Raw genomic sequence first — 15,164 nt, 5'->3', positions numbered from 1 at the left:
CATCCTGTGTCGTTTCCTTCTGTGTCGCCGCAATATAGCTCTGGACATGCAACCTCTACACGTGTTAACAATTCACATTTCTCCCCTTTTAAAATTGTTTTTCATTTTTAAGTAACTGCATGGCAACCTTGTTTTTACCATTTATTGCAGAGATTCGCCGTTTGGTTCTGTACCGTTTCTTATCTTCGAACAGACGTACCAGCAACACCCTTCGCACATGCCCAGCGATGCTGCTAGCCAGTGCTGGGGTTCCCCTAGTTTCTTATCTTCGAGCGACGCCCTTAGCTCCTGCAGGGCACAGATTAGTGTACAGCAGTGTTCTCTTTCCCGCAGACACATTTAAGGTTTGTAGTATTTTATTTAAAAAATATATATATATTCTTTAAGCAAATACATTGTAACAAAGTTGGAACTTGTGCTTAGGTCTAAAGCTATGTAAAATACGTTTTTTTAAAATGTTAACAATGTCTACAGGTTCTCACATCTTACTTTGTTTTATTTATTTATCTATCTATGTGGTAGTTAAGAAGTGTTTTAAACTGTTTAGCACGTTTTTAGTCTTTTTTCAACAGACACGGTTCTCTGTTCTCTGCAGGTTTTAACAATTCACATTTCTCTGTTTTTAAACGGTTTTTCATTTTTAAGCACATGCATTGTAAACTTGTTTTTAACATTTTACTGCTCATTTTATTTTCAAAACGTGCTTTATCTTTTCAACATTTTATACATTTTTGTTTTCCCTTTTTACTCATTTAATTTTTTCAACACTTGATACATTTTAGTTTTGACGGGAGGGTGGGACTTCTGGAATTGCTTAAAGACTACAAACACATGACCGGAACTGGGAGTCGGAACCTCTGGTCGATTCTGATTGGCTAGGGGACCTGTCAAAACCAAATGCTGCATTCTCATTGGTTAAAAATTAACATGGTGATAGCACATATAGCGTACACTACTAACATTATGTAAAATAATATAACATGCTGTTATTAATAAAGATAAATACAACTAATTTGTGTTCTATTTTTCTTGCCATCAGATTATGTAGTGTACATTTTGTAATTTGCATTTGCGTTATATATTATTGTGTCAATTGCTACAAACATTCAGAGTTATGTAGCCTACGCATCAAGCGCATGCTAGTATACTCTTAGAATAAAGAGTTCTATAACCTTTTAAGGTTCTTTGGCGTGCTTCATATATGGAACCCTAAAAGTGTCTATATAGAACCATTTCAGATGGTTCGTTTAACACCAGATACGCATGCCAGCGTCAGTGACACACTGTCGCTGGAGGTGAAAAGCGCTCAGTGCTACTGGCGCTGGTGTGTAACACCTGTAACATGTTAAACCAGCGCTCAGTGCCGCACCGCCGCGGACCAGCAGACCATTGCAAGCTAGCAAGCCAATATAGAAAGTGTCACATGACAAGTGTTCGTGTGGTGTTTTAGCTTGCTGAAATCATCTTCTTTAGAAACTTTATTCTTATTTTTGATGGCGCACATTGTAAGTGATATTCTGGAAGACGAGACTCCCTTTTCAAAGCGCGTAGAAACAAGCAATCAGCAGCGACAGTGCTTCCCGGCAGCTTTTGTCGAAATTCTATTTTTATATGTATTTTCTGTTAACATTAGTTTATGGATAATCTTTTTTGCTTTTAAACCATTTAAATTGTTCCAAAAAACCCCCAAAAAAGACTATTCTATAGTCCATTCATTTTAATTCCGTACATGGTCTTGTTGTACTAGTGCTAAAATATACACTCCCTTTTTTCTTTATATATTTACCCGAAACCTTGCTTAATATAATTTTAGGAAATGACATGTCAGCACTGTGCTTGCATCCAGAGCACGTCTGCCGATGAAAATAAAAATACGGCTAAAAACAAAACAGTATTCGCTTCAACAGAGACAGTCAGTAGCGTAAAAACAAACAAGCTAAATGCTCCGCGTCTGACTGTACAGTTTGACATTTGAATGTGCCGCCCCTGCTTGTTCTGCGATGCTCAGCCAATAGGCAGGGACAGGACGTTGAAAAGAATTGTGGGAAATGTTGTTTTAAGACCTTGAAATATACCTTTGCTTCTATGCCTGAGCCCACATTTCCCACAATTCTTTTCAACGTCCGGGGTAGATGTTTTTTCGAGGCAACTGATCAATGTCTGATTCTGTTCACATTGTATACAGTATTGCAACAAAATTACTTATTGATCATTGTCATATACCAATTGCTATTGTAAAATGCGTGCATCATAGCTATAACAATATTGAAATACATAATCTTACTTTTTTGGGTTGGCTTCAATCCGTTTCTTTTTTTACACTATGTACAGTTAGGAGGCTGTGTGGTCCGGTGGTTAAACAAAAAAGTCTTGTATCCAGAAGGTCCCCGGTTCAAATCCCACCTCAAGCACTGACACATTGTGTGACCCTGAGCAAGCCACTTAACCTCCTTGTGCTCCGTCTTTCGGGTGAGACGTAGTTGTAAGTGACTCTGCAGCTGATGCATAGTTCACACACCCTAGTCTCTGTAAGTTGCCTTGGATAAAGGCGTCTGCTAAATAAACAAATAGTATGTGCGTAATAAACCCAATCGGGCCGTGATAATGACAACCCTAGGCTGTGCTGAAATAAATAATGTGGTTTTCTGCTGTAGTATGTGCAGCTTGGCAGGATAGCCGAGTAGTCTAAGGCGCCAGACTCAAAGACTCTGTATTTCCACAGAATTGTGTGTTCTGGGCTCAAAGTGGAGGCGTGGGTTCAAATCCCACTTCTGACATTTCAATTTTATTTTAAAGCATACCTTAAGTTTGTCGCGTGATACAAAAGCAAATTTTGGCATTTTTGCATTGCCTGCCTCGTCAAACAAACTCGAGCCACAGCACACAGCGCTGCTGCATCGGGACACAGAGATGGATTTTAAAGCGACTGAATCAACGAGCTGAGACTACTTTTTGAAGAAATTGAAAACATGCCTCTTGTCGAAATATTTGCTATTTAGTTAATTTATTTATTTTTTGAATTTGCAAATCGCAGACTACATTGCCAACAATTTGAATTGATCATATCAAGCTGCGATGTAGCCTATGAGAATCGCTGGCATAATTCAGGGGGAATTAGCTCAAATGTTAGAGCGCTCACTTAGCATGCGAGAAGTAGCGGGATCGATGCCCGCATTCTCCAAATAGTTTTAATGTATCTGCGTATTTAGTCCCAACGCATTATGGAGATACATACAGTGTGTCAATTCTTTGTAACAGAGACGTCCGCCCTACATCTGTATTTTAAAGCACAGTCTCCTAATTTGTAATATTCCCCAGGCTGAAAAACTGCAGTGCGCCCTCCATCGTATGCCTTCCGAGAAGCACAAACGGAGTTTTTTTTTTTATATTTTTTTTTTAGCAATGGAAGAGTTTGTGTTATTTGGGAATAAATATAAATGGCTTGAAGTTTGCTTGCATTGGTTTGAATACATGTAATTGTGATTACAGACTTTCCTGCCCAGTGTTGCTTTCTTCTTAGATGTGGTCTGTTTCGGCTTTCTGCTCCCTCGATCACGTTGTGCAGCATCTCCCGTATGCTTTGGTGGTTTAACAGGTTGGTCTCTGTGGTGCAATCCGTTAGCGCGTTCGGCTGTTAACTGAAAGTTTGGTGGTTCAAGCCCACCCAGGGACGATGCTTTTTGCATTTCTTAATCCCATTAGAAGATGGCACTGTAATATGTTATTATTTCCTCCAATTACACTGAAGAAGAAAATGTGTTCTGTTTTTTAGTTCAAAATAATACAAAACAGAAAAATATTCTGGCTGTTTGCCGAAACCCGGGATCGAACCAGGAACCTTTAGATCTTCAGTCTAACGCTCTCCCAGCTGAGCTATTTCGGCTTGACAAGCCTCCTTTCTCGAGATAACATTGTTTTTTTTAGAAAAGTTGTAATATAATTAAGTACATTTCTAAACAATCCGCTAGTAACATATATAATCTCAAAGCGCTATAATTTATTTCAGCTCTTATGAAAGACAAGTATCCTTGCGCATTACATCATCCTTGATTGCGAAATGTAATATTAATTAATTCTGTATTTGTAATTAAGAAATGCAGCTACCTTATAATTATTTATGAAAGATTATAAAAATCAAACACTGCTACCATCTCCTGTGTGGAATTTCATAGAAAATTGCGCTAAAAATTTAGCAGCTTTATTCCTATAGTTTTAATGGTAATGCTGACAATCCTTTATCAAGTTCACTGTACCTGTGTATTTGCATGGTCCAGTATAAGAAGATACGATTTTTCTGGAGTTCTTGGTTGCTCAGTTCAGCACCAGTCATCAGAGCTGAAAAACAACAGCAATAGGTACCTGGTATGGTAACTGGACCACATATCATTTATATCAACTGACTGTTTTCCTCGAAATATTATAATGCCAGTATTTGATATGTGTATACTAGAACATTCATTATATAGCACCCAAGTTTAAATCACACCATCAGTTATAAAAATGCATTGTAATAGATAATGAAATTAGCACTGAAAGGGAGACCTATAAAGTAGTTATAATGTGAAGATCATTATTTTTATAAGCATTGATTCAAATTCGAACTTACATGGTTGAACCTTCTGGGGCGATACCAGCTTATAGATTACTTTGTATCAGTCAGGCTGAGTCTGCCATCAGCCTTTCTTCTAAACAAGGGTTCCATCTGAACCTGAAAAAAGAACATTTGTGACAAAATAGCAAGGTTGCAGTTAAACAAAAGACTTCAATTAAACAAATAGCCTAAACACAAAATAGTCACAATGGCCAAATAAAAGGTTTCTACACAAAACAACAAGAAATCAAAAAGGGGTTCACTGGGTGAAAACAAATAAACACTACTATACAATGACAAAAGGGACTTACTGTTGAAAAAGAGAGATTATTTTTTTTAAAAAGCATGGAGTATCCATGTTCACATTTTTTAAGTATTGCTTTCAAAACAAGATCATTTTTCAATGAAACTAAATTAGACTTAAAAACCTGAAGTTAAATACAGTACTATAACGTTCATGGATACATAATTAAAAATAAATGATAGAAAAACACAATGTATCCGATACTATCAATGTACAATGCACTATTCTGGTACTATAATGCAGTACCATCATGATAATATGATTGTCCTTTTTATTTCTAAGAAGTATCCTGGTATCTACAGTATAATGCAACACTACACCACGGTACTATATGGTACTATTTATTTTACCATGGTACGATTTCTGTTGTCCCGGATACAAGTATTACAGTAACATTATAACGGAGAAATGTATTAAATATAATTGCGCTTTGGATAAAACAGTCCCTCAAACAAGTTTCTAGCTGTTGTAAATATTACATTTTTTTAACACTCAGAACTGACACCTATTGTAAAAATGTCAATACGAACATATATTATTATTGCCATTTTTTTTAATTTTTGGTGACTATACGTACAGTACTAGTGACAATTAAAATAATACTGTAATAAAATTCTTCCCTTCAGATGATTGTATTTCGAAATAAACCAAAAGTCTTCACGATTCAATAATCTCCCGCCGTTGAGAACGCGCAGGATTCCTGGGAGTTCTACGAGATCTGATTGGATAATTCCGTCACTTCATTCGTGGTAGCTCTGCGAAATCTGATTGGCTCGCTCCTTGGTAGTGACACGGGCTATGATTGGTCAAAGCTACCAAGATATTCCCAAGATTGCAGATCGGGTGTGAGGGAGAGCTGGCCGGGCTGGGGAGCGCACAGAAATGCACAGCTGAACAGAACACCCCCCCCCCCTCAGACATGTGCTGTCTATTCACGGGAACACACCACTGAACCAGTTAGTTCAGATGATCGCTGGATACACTATAAACAATGTGACAATTTCACAAATAAACCCGTTTGTGTTCAAACCTATGAGAGGTGGAATGTAACAAAAATGTGAACTTCAAAAGCCAGAGCGTCAAACATCAACGACAAAGTTCAACATTTGAATTGAAATAACAGCTGTCAAATAGACAAAGCACAACACTCGAAGATAAAATGCCAAATTGAAAATGCTCAACACACTAATTGAATGAATTATACATAAAATAATGAATGTAATTAAGCTCAAAAATTGAAATGGGAACTTGAAATCTTAAATAAATTGATTACAATTCAAATTTCCAGCACGCCATCCGATTTGTGTTTAGTCTGTTCTAAATCAATTCTGCGCGTTGTATTTCAGGTTAAGCGCTGTGCTTTCCATTTGTCACTTGGTCATTCTATTCCCCGGGACTGCCCCTGTCATGGCAAATCTGACATGCGAAAGAGATGCTTTGCACTGTTTCTTAAATCAAGTGGCCTCAAATAAATTGTTTACATTAATGTCTGCTTAGCCTACCTATCAGTCTGGTGAAATTGTAAAAATGTGTAATTGACTTGTGGATGTTCACATCAGAACTCGAGCTGTCATTCTCGTCCCCTCACACTGGCGCAGGCAACACATCTGCCTGGATTCCTGCATGATATAAATGTGTTTCTTCATTTGCGCGGCCTGCTTTTTATTATTCATTGGGGTTTGTTTACTACATGCCTCCATAGCTGAGCCTTTAATCAGACAGTCCTTGTAGGTGACAGTCCAGTTTGATCTGCACGTACTTCTGCCAAACTTCAATTCAAAGTACAATCTTCTAAATGGGTTGTAATATAATTTAAAAAGTATTATTATTATTATTATTATTATTATTATTATTATTATTATTATTATTATTATTATTATTATTATTATTATTATTATTATTATTATTATTATCAGTTTTAATTAACGTACTGATTGCAAATTAGAGGACTAATATGAAAGAGGTGCGTGCATCAATTGCAGCTAATTAGATCCCATTAGCACCTGAACCTCTTTATAACCCCATTGCACTCTAAGGAACCCCAAACTCAGCTACTGACGGGTTTGTTTTTATTATTGTTTCTTTATAACGGTGAAAGTTCACGGTCGGGGCTGCCTTGGATTTAATGATGCCGTGTTGTCTTAGATTTGGGTAATTGTTGATCTTTTCTCTACTTTAGAAACGTTCATTTTATTGTGTGTTTCTCACTTGCGTTTTTTTTTTCCAATGCAGAATAACATTGCTATTAGCAGTGTTAGTCACAGAAGTTTGGACGCAAGTTTGTGCCCCTCTAGGTACGATAACGGTCGCTTCAGCACAACAGCTTTCAGCTTCCTGTTTATTTGCCGGTTGTGTGTTTTCAAGTATCGTTGTCTTCTACAGGCTCGGTGAGGACAGAATGTCAAGGGAGTGTTATGATGATGATGTTGGAGAAGTCTTTTGTTGGAAAGTATTTTCGCATCAATGTGATTGGTGAGTGATCATTTTTCTTGAATGGAAAGCTTTTGATGTACAAAGCCTGTTGACTCGTAATGTAATAACCTGAATTAAATACAGAGCACTCCTGCGCTGTATGACAGCAACCAGGCTTTGTTTTTTTTAGGATGCAGGGTATGAAAGGCTCTTGCCTTAGTTTTAGAAGCATGTTGCTGATCTCACTAAGTAGACCTGTGCTGCTACAGCCTTAGTCAGATTTGTTGACTGCAAGTGTGCAGAAATAGACATCATTTACACTAAACCCACTGTTCCAAATGGGCGTATAATTCTACTTGTATGAATCGTTTTTATAAAATTGCATTTAGTAGATGGAATAGTTATGACAATTTCAATAAGTAGATGGAACGGGGCGGTCGGGGTGTTCACTTTGTTATATCTCTACCTTGCTTGATCACGTGTACAGTTTAAGGCCAACTGAATTTTTTCCCATAGACAATAAGGGGGTGCTTGTATCCCTCTCTCCAAGACTGGCTGCACAGTGTGGATATAGCTTAACCGTTGACTTCTTGGGAAATGCCAAGTTCCTTGCTTCTGTGCTGAGCTGCTTTGTTCAGAACACAGTGAGTCATCATTTTATTTCTTGTAAACCTGTTTCTAATGGTGACATGCTGGGACTAACTTTAGCCTTTGTTTCCAGAATGAGACGTACAAGCTGACAGTACAAATCAGTGTCTTCTCAAACAGTGCTATGACTTCAGCTTCCTCCTATGTTCAGAGCATGACATGCCACTATTCTCCATGGGCGGAGAGGGAGATTCTGTGTGAAAGAAACTACATGGAGGTAAGGGCTGTCGGGATGTGATAATGCTGTTCAGTATAACTTGTTGGGTTGTGTGGGTATTTAATTGTCACTGCAGAAGTACTTCACTCATGACTAATGTGAATTCTCTTTAGGTTTCTGTGAGAAGAGGGGTGCCACTCATTGAGCCAAACTTTGTTCAAGATGATCCTGATTGGTCCCTTGCGTACCCAGAGGTAGAATCATGTGACTTTGCATTTTCTTCATTCATGTCCCCTTGGTCTTGCCTATTGAAGTTTACTCTACTGTCTCGTCTAGAGGAAGCAAAATCTAACGGCCCCCTTAACTTTAACCTGTCTCCCAAGAGGGTGGCCATATTGGAATTGTGTGACATTTAAGGCATTGGCTTTGCATACATGTATTCTGTGATTGCTTTGATAGAAATTGATTGGAGAAATTAACCCTTTCTTGTTGGTGTAAGCCTTGTATTTCAACCACTGAGGTAGTGGCTTCATATGTGCAGGGTTATAAACCCTTCATGCTAAATGTGTCCTGATTTACCTTTTTGAGGACTGCTGCATAGGTGCAATTTCAGGTATTGTCCTAAAGTTTGGTACACTGATGTATTAAGGTGCAGTACAAATGAATGGCTGTAAACTCTGCCTGTATCGGATCCAGACAACATGTTTTCACATAGGCTTTTGTACGCAGTTGTATTTGAGGATTTACTTTGTTCTATTAGAGATGCCCGGTGAACATAGAACAGTTTGAGTGATACATTGTTAAACTTTCACCTTTCAGTTTTAGTTCCTGTTTATTAAACAAGCCATTTGTGACAAATCCTTTAGACTGGGGATGCTTTGTGTTCAAACTCCTTATTCTAATGAGGTTTTTTTCTTTGCTAGGCAACTGCTGCTGACAACAGCATCTGGAAAATTGTGTTCCATCTCTCAGCAAATAGAAAGACAACTATGACTGTTGCTCAGGCCATGACAAATGGCTATGGCATAAACACTACACCAACTCGAATTCTGGTTAGAGCTGCATACAACTCCACAGAAAGCCAGCCTCAGGTGGTAAGTAGTCTAGGCTTCATTGTTGTCTAGTACAGTATATCCAGACTATGAAGGTAGATTTAATCTTGCTTTTGTTTTAGTAAAAGTTCCCCCTCCCCTCCAACAGATCCAAACTGTACCAATGGCTGTGCTAAGATCAACCACCTTTTATAAGCAAAGATGGATGGTCATGATGGTGGACACTGCAGTTACATGTCCTACTGGTGAGTAAGTTTATGGAGGGCAACGGTGCTCAAGAACTATTCTAGGTTTAAGTATGAATTTTCTATACCAAGTCTATGGTGTTCTTTTCTGTCAGATGGAACAGCCTTCACAGAACAGATGATTACATGGAATGTTCCCCGTGTTCTGCCTCCTCTTGTTCCGACACCACAAATTACTACCCTTGATGTCCAAATGGGAGTTGATGGCCGCAAGCTTGACCCTGCAACGATTCATAGTAGAGATTATAAACTGGATGTCAGTCCCCAGCTAATCGCTGTAAAAATTCCTGTGGGAGCTGTTGGTGGATATTACAAGGTATGTAGAAGTTCAACATCTTCTAAATCCTTCTCATTTTAAAGCTTTCTTCCTAAGATGCTTCTGTGCTTTCAGAGCCATGTATTGGACAACACCTATGTGATCTCTTACTCTATTGAACCAATGCTGGAGCATACCTGGCAAGATGGGCCTGAGAAGACCAAGTACACAGTACTTCATCCAATAACCACTCCTTTCATGCCTCGGCCACCAGTTGTCACAAACCGTATGTAGAACCGGTCCACATGCAGTAAATCAAAGGGATTTGTTGCAGTGCTCCACTTCATATCCTTCATTTTAACTGCATGTTTTAATTTCAGACACTGTTCCTAAAGCCAGAGTGTTCAATGTGACCCTGGGGACATTCCTGCCTGATGTGGAGCTGGTCAAAATTATAGTTGGACCAGAGACGTTAACTGTGCCAGAAGCCAACCTAAAAGGTTATAATGTCCAGGAGCATGTCTTTCCCAATGGATCCAAGACCTACACTCTCCAGGTGCCATTTGAGGACCCCAATGTGAAGCAAAAGGTAACATCCCACCTGTTAAACCATCCTATTGCCCTTTGAAAACACTTGCTTCCTGTGGACGTTTTGCTTGCTGTTTGACTTTGGGTTTAATACTACAAACCCTTTCTCTTTCAGGTAACTCCTCCAGACACCAGAACCTACATTCTGCCCCTGACCTACTTGCTGAAAATAGTGCCAGAGAATACACCCTTTACTCATCCTGCTGTAGTCGAAGCCATTCTCAAAGACATCAGTAAGTGCCTGACTGTGGTCTACAACTACCTTTTTCTAACCAATCCAGTCCATTGCCGTGACAATTCCTCTTGCAGTTCCACCTACAGTAACTGGCTACTGTGATGGTGCTGCATTCTATACCATGGTAACATATGGCAACATGGGTCGCAACTGGATTCCTTTTGTGGGCTCAAGAGAACTTGGTGGAAGTCTGCTTGCCCTGTACAAGTATAATGCCAACTCTACCAATTTCTGGATGACTGTCCCATACAATTCAGTTGATGCCACATATGAAGTAAGTGATGGAACTTTAAAATGTGTGTTAGCTGTTTTGGGTTCAACACATTACTGACCTGATGTATTGTCTCTGTAGGTGATCAGTTCTTCAGGCATCAGAAGCAGGCTTGACTTGACCTTGAAGGATATTGGGACCATGGTTGTGGTGGCTGACTTCTCCCTGTCCTGCAGTTTCCCTACAAAGATGATTGGTAACTCTCCTGCGAACAAAGCATTCTTTAGAATAGCTGCTTTTGAGATTGGAAAAAGGCTGCATGAAGTGGTATTGAAGCTATAATCTGTTTCCTTAACCTGGTTCCAAATGCTGTGTTTCAGATTGCTTCACCAATGGAACTATGGCAGCTCTTGCTGTGAAAGTGGAATCTGTCCCCAGCTTGTCTCCAAGTCAACTAACTCTGAGGGATCCAAGTTGCCGGCCTCTTCAGTCTGATGCTATCAATGCGGTTTTCTACTTCAATGTCAACTCCTGTGGCACAACTAGAAGGGTTAGTATTGACACATTTAAAACCATATTATGAGGAGGTTCAACATATTGACAAGGTGGCCCCAACACCCCTGGATCAGTCTGGGGAGCCATGGTGACCTGTGTTTCTATCCGCTGAATTACTTGCATGAATTGTGGACATCTGAAGGATGCCACCTTTGTATTGAACTGCTTGTCCAGTTGACAAAGGCGTTGTGACACATGACTCTTGGTTATGGCATTGCATGTGCTGCCTAGAGACCTTTGGGTCAATAGCGGTGAACTGGAAAGAGCGTACTTACTGGGGATGATCCCGTGGTGAGGCCGGGACTAAACTAATACATGAGTTGATACCAACTGCAGCTCAAGAGTCACCAGCTGTGTATTCAAATGTGTATTTGCAACAAATCCAAAATAACTGCTGTTGCCCTCCTAGAGTTTACTAAAACAATACCATATTAGTCTAGCAGTTTCTGTAGACAGGCTTGAGGTATCATACTAACTGTAACAATCATGAGGTCCCGAAAAAGTGTTCAATTATGAAATTGCAATATTCATAACCAACGCTTTTTATTTTTAAATTGTGAAATTGGTACTAGGTTAGTACACAGCTGGGGATGATCCAGAGTACCATATTAGCTAGTCTGCAACTTGGTATGCAGCTCCATACTAAATCTACAAGTTCATTGCAACCTGGGTCTTTGATTTCTCTTTCAGTTTGACAACAACCTCCTGACTTATGAGAATGAAGTGCTGTTCACATCTTACCGGTAAGGATTGCAATCAAAGTGAGTATCCTTGTGGTTGATGCTGAAACTCTGCTAACCCCATCTCTTCTTTCCAGGTTGAGAGTTGCCTGTCACTATCTGGTCAATGACAGCAAGGTAGTACAGTTCTTGTACCAGAATAATCCTGCACCTGTAGTCCAGCCTGGCTTGGGTGACCTTGCGGTCATCATGCAGCTTGCATTGGGTAGGACTTGGCAATTGAAATAATATAGATGCTCTAGTAGCGTGTTTCCACCTATAAAATTCTCCCTTGCATCTCTGCAGATTCAACCTACAACGACTTCTATGGAGCTCAGGATTACCCTGTTGTGAAGTACTTGCGAACACCCTTGTATTTTGAGGTAGAGCTCCTGTACAGCAGGGATTCACAGGTTGAATTGTTTTTGGAGAACTGCTGGGCAACCTATTCTGCTGACAGGAATAGCTCTCCAAAGTGGGATGTTGTTGTGGACAGGTAAGATGCTGGAATATGATATTGCTGCTACAAAACCTATGAATTGGAGTTGTGGCTGATGTGCTCCTGACCTACTTTCTCTTTCTAGCTGTGAGAACTCTGCAGATGAGTACTTGACCATCTTTCACCCAGTCTCCAGCAATGCAAGAGTGCTGTTCCCTTCCCATCTGAAGAGGTTTGAAGTGAAAATGTTTTCCTTCACAAGCGGCCGGGATGCACTGAAAGGACAGGTAAAGTGGAGTGTTGATATGGGGATCTTATACCACAATGCTTGGTTTGGATTGCTTTGCAAGCAGCAAATGGTCACTGTGCTCACATCTTTAGTGAGTTGGAATGAAAACCTATAACTGCACATTTGCAAGAAACACTTACTATGATGCAATATATTTGTTTTTCAATTCAGTAATCCTCATTGGATGATGGTCCTGCCTGATCTATTGATGCTTGTTTTACTTGACAAGGTGTGCTGTCTTTCAGATTTACTTCCACTGCAGTGTTGTGATATGTGATTCAAACCGGCCATCAGACAGCCTCTGTAGCAGACGGTGCATTCCAGGGAAACAGAGGCTTGGTAAGAGCTCTGCTTGAGAGGGGGGGGGGGGGGGACGACATTTTGCATGCATTTTTGTCCATTTGTTTTGATGGACTCCTAATTCCTCCTGTAGGTCGCAGTGCTGAAGGGATGGATGGTGGTGCAGTAAAGGCATTGGTGTCTTCTGGCCCAATTGAGCTGAAGAGAGATGGATCCCTTCACTTTATGCCTAGAAGCGGTAATATGCATGATGTGAACACAATTGCAGTTCAAGTGAAATATATAACTATCTCTTTATATTCCACTAACTATTTCTTTCTTCTCTTGCAGGCCAATTCAATGTGTGGTCCCTTCTGGGAGCTGCAATGGGTGTGTGTCCAGTGGTTGTCTTTGTAGCTGGAGTTGTATATTTTTGGAAAATGCCCAAACGTGTGTATTGATAAATAAAAATCTTGCTTTTAAAGACTTTTTTGGATTGTGTGTTGTTTTTATTTTTTTGGTGGGTGCTTGACTAATTCTACATAGATTATATATTGGTGAGTGTCGGAATGGCCATGTTAATGGGATTCTCTCCTCTTACTGCATTGAATGCTTTGCTTGTTTCCTGATCAGGCCATTCTCAATATGGTGTGTTATTCAAGGACCCTTCATTAATTCACTGAGTGAACCTGGGGGCAAAGACTTTCCTTCTCCATTGAGTTGTAACCCTCTTTTTATGTTCCTTTTTGCTTTGACATGCTGCTTTCAGTATGCAAGTTTAGGGTGAAATTATCAACACTCCTTTATATATGTATATATATATATATATATATATAAACCTTGTTCTAGCATCACAAAAAGTGTGTAGATTTATATGGTCTGATTGCTTGGTTTTTTTTTTTTTTGTTATGAATACAAGTTTGTATTCATTTTGTTCACTGAGATTAATACGTCTTTTACTGAAAGTGGTCCCTGGTGAGAGCTCCAAGTAAGGTATTAGTTTAACTTCTTCAGTTTTAACACTATAGAAATGAGGTTGTGTTTTTTTTTGTTTGTTTTTTTTAAGTAATTTGAGTTACTGGTTAAACAAACCACTACTTGGCAACATGTTCTCTTCATGTTTGTTTTGACTGTGGTTTATATTGTCTGTTACTGGATAAACTCATTTTACGAAACACGTTCCGTAACAAACCGGTACACCCGATGCGGGGAATCTTTTGATCCGCGCACCAGTCTGAACCAGAAGTTCCATTCTTTGAGCTTTAACATATCTATGAGAGAGCTGAGATATTGGAACTGAATTCACTACACCCGCTGGCAACCCCTTGTGTAATGTGTTTATACTATATAGAGGACACTGAGTTTGATGCAAAACTCGAGCAGCCACATTCATATTATTAAACCTGCTATCAGACTCTCCGGCGCCATCACTCTGAGTGCTCTTTGAAACAGACTGGGTTTGTATTTATATTCATGTTGGGTTAATCAGAGATGATTATCGGCGGCCCGTCTGTAGTACTACCGGAGATTTTAATTGCACAGTTTGTACCGCTCTGTGCAGCGCCGTACCGTTTGTAACACGGTACGTGAACTGCATTCTGCTAAACAAAACATCACAGCAGCAGCAGCAGCGCCATCTACTGGACAAAACCCAGACATACACGTTGAAACAATGATCCACTTCAATATCTACAAAGCCTAAACAAGAAACTATTAGCAAAGCCCCGAAAAAGAAAATATTATACAAAACAGTTTAAAATCAAATATTTAATTGTTAATCTAACCATTTTTAGTTACTGTAGAACTACTTCTCTCAGTGAATTATTAAAATAAGGTTTAAAGTCTTCATTTGTCAACAACACCACACTCCTAGACCCATTTAATAATAGCAATAATACACTCCAGGGTCTGTGTGTTATCATGAGATATATCACCACTTCCTGGGCGGTTCAAGAACTCGACTTCGTCTAGTGTCTCCCAACGCACCCAAGGCATGGTGATATTACCTCATGATAACACACACACCCTGTCGTGTATTACTGCTTCATTAATGTAGTCATTAGGTTTATATGTCACATTCCTTTGTTGTCAATGTATTGATTTAGATATTCGGGTTGGATACCTCGGAAGCCAGCGGAACTCCAGCGTTTCTCCGACAACCACTGATAACCCCTCCCGTGATGA

At 39.5% G+C, this 15,164-nt stretch overlaps 2 protein-coding genes and 1 non-coding gene across 4 annotated transcripts; 2 read left to right on the top strand and 1 right to left on the bottom strand.

The window, feature by feature from the left end:
• Positions 1-3,810: 3,810 nt before the first annotated feature.
• On the bottom strand, positions 3,811-3,883 carry trnaf-gaa (transfer RNA phenylalanine (anticodon GAA)). The gene has a single exon. It is a non-coding gene; the product is annotated as a tRNA-Phe (tRNA).
• A 3,034-nt stretch (positions 3,884-6,917) lies between these two features.
• Positions 6,918-10,834, top strand: LOC131729787 (uncharacterized). 2 transcript variants are annotated; one of them, XM_059020003.1, is made up of 13 exons: positions 6,918-7,046; positions 7,128-7,189; positions 7,278-7,367; positions 7,824-7,951; positions 8,029-8,172; positions 8,286-8,366; positions 9,036-9,206; positions 9,313-9,409; positions 9,505-9,725; positions 9,801-9,951; positions 10,046-10,254; positions 10,369-10,486; positions 10,563-10,834. In XM_059020003.1, the coding sequence occupies exons 1-13, from the start codon at positions 7,021-7,023 to the stop codon at positions 10,817-10,819; spliced, it is 1,755 nt and encodes a 584-aa protein (XP_058875986.1). In that variant the 5' UTR covers positions 6,918-7,020; the 3' UTR covers positions 10,820-10,834. The 2 variants fall into 2 exon arrangements, with proteins under 2 accessions (XP_058875986.1, XP_058875987.1); XM_059020004.1 differs by having other exon boundaries at positions 10,369-10,700.
• Positions 10,835-10,842: 8 nt separating this feature from the next.
• Positions 10,843-13,466, top strand: LOC131729788 (zona pellucida sperm-binding protein 2-like). Its single transcript, XM_059020005.1, has 9 exons — positions 10,843-10,955; positions 11,080-11,249; positions 11,945-11,997; positions 12,072-12,199; positions 12,280-12,469; positions 12,558-12,699; positions 12,947-13,040; positions 13,135-13,239; positions 13,332-13,466. The coding sequence occupies exons 1-9, from the start codon at positions 10,901-10,903 to the stop codon at positions 13,439-13,441; spliced, it is 1,047 nt and encodes a 348-aa protein (XP_058875988.1). The 5' UTR covers positions 10,843-10,900; the 3' UTR covers positions 13,442-13,466.
• The last annotated feature ends 1,698 nt before the right edge of the window (positions 13,467-15,164 follow it).

This window comes from Acipenser ruthenus, unplaced genomic scaffold, assembly GCF_902713425.1.
Source record: "Acipenser ruthenus unplaced genomic scaffold, fAciRut3.2 maternal haplotype, whole genome shotgun sequence".
Classification (NCBI taxonomy): domain Eukaryota; kingdom Metazoa; phylum Chordata; class Actinopteri; order Acipenseriformes; family Acipenseridae; genus Acipenser; species Acipenser ruthenus.
The sequence above is the reverse complement of the archived record's forward strand: the minus strand, read 5'-3'. Positions and strand labels throughout refer to the sequence as shown.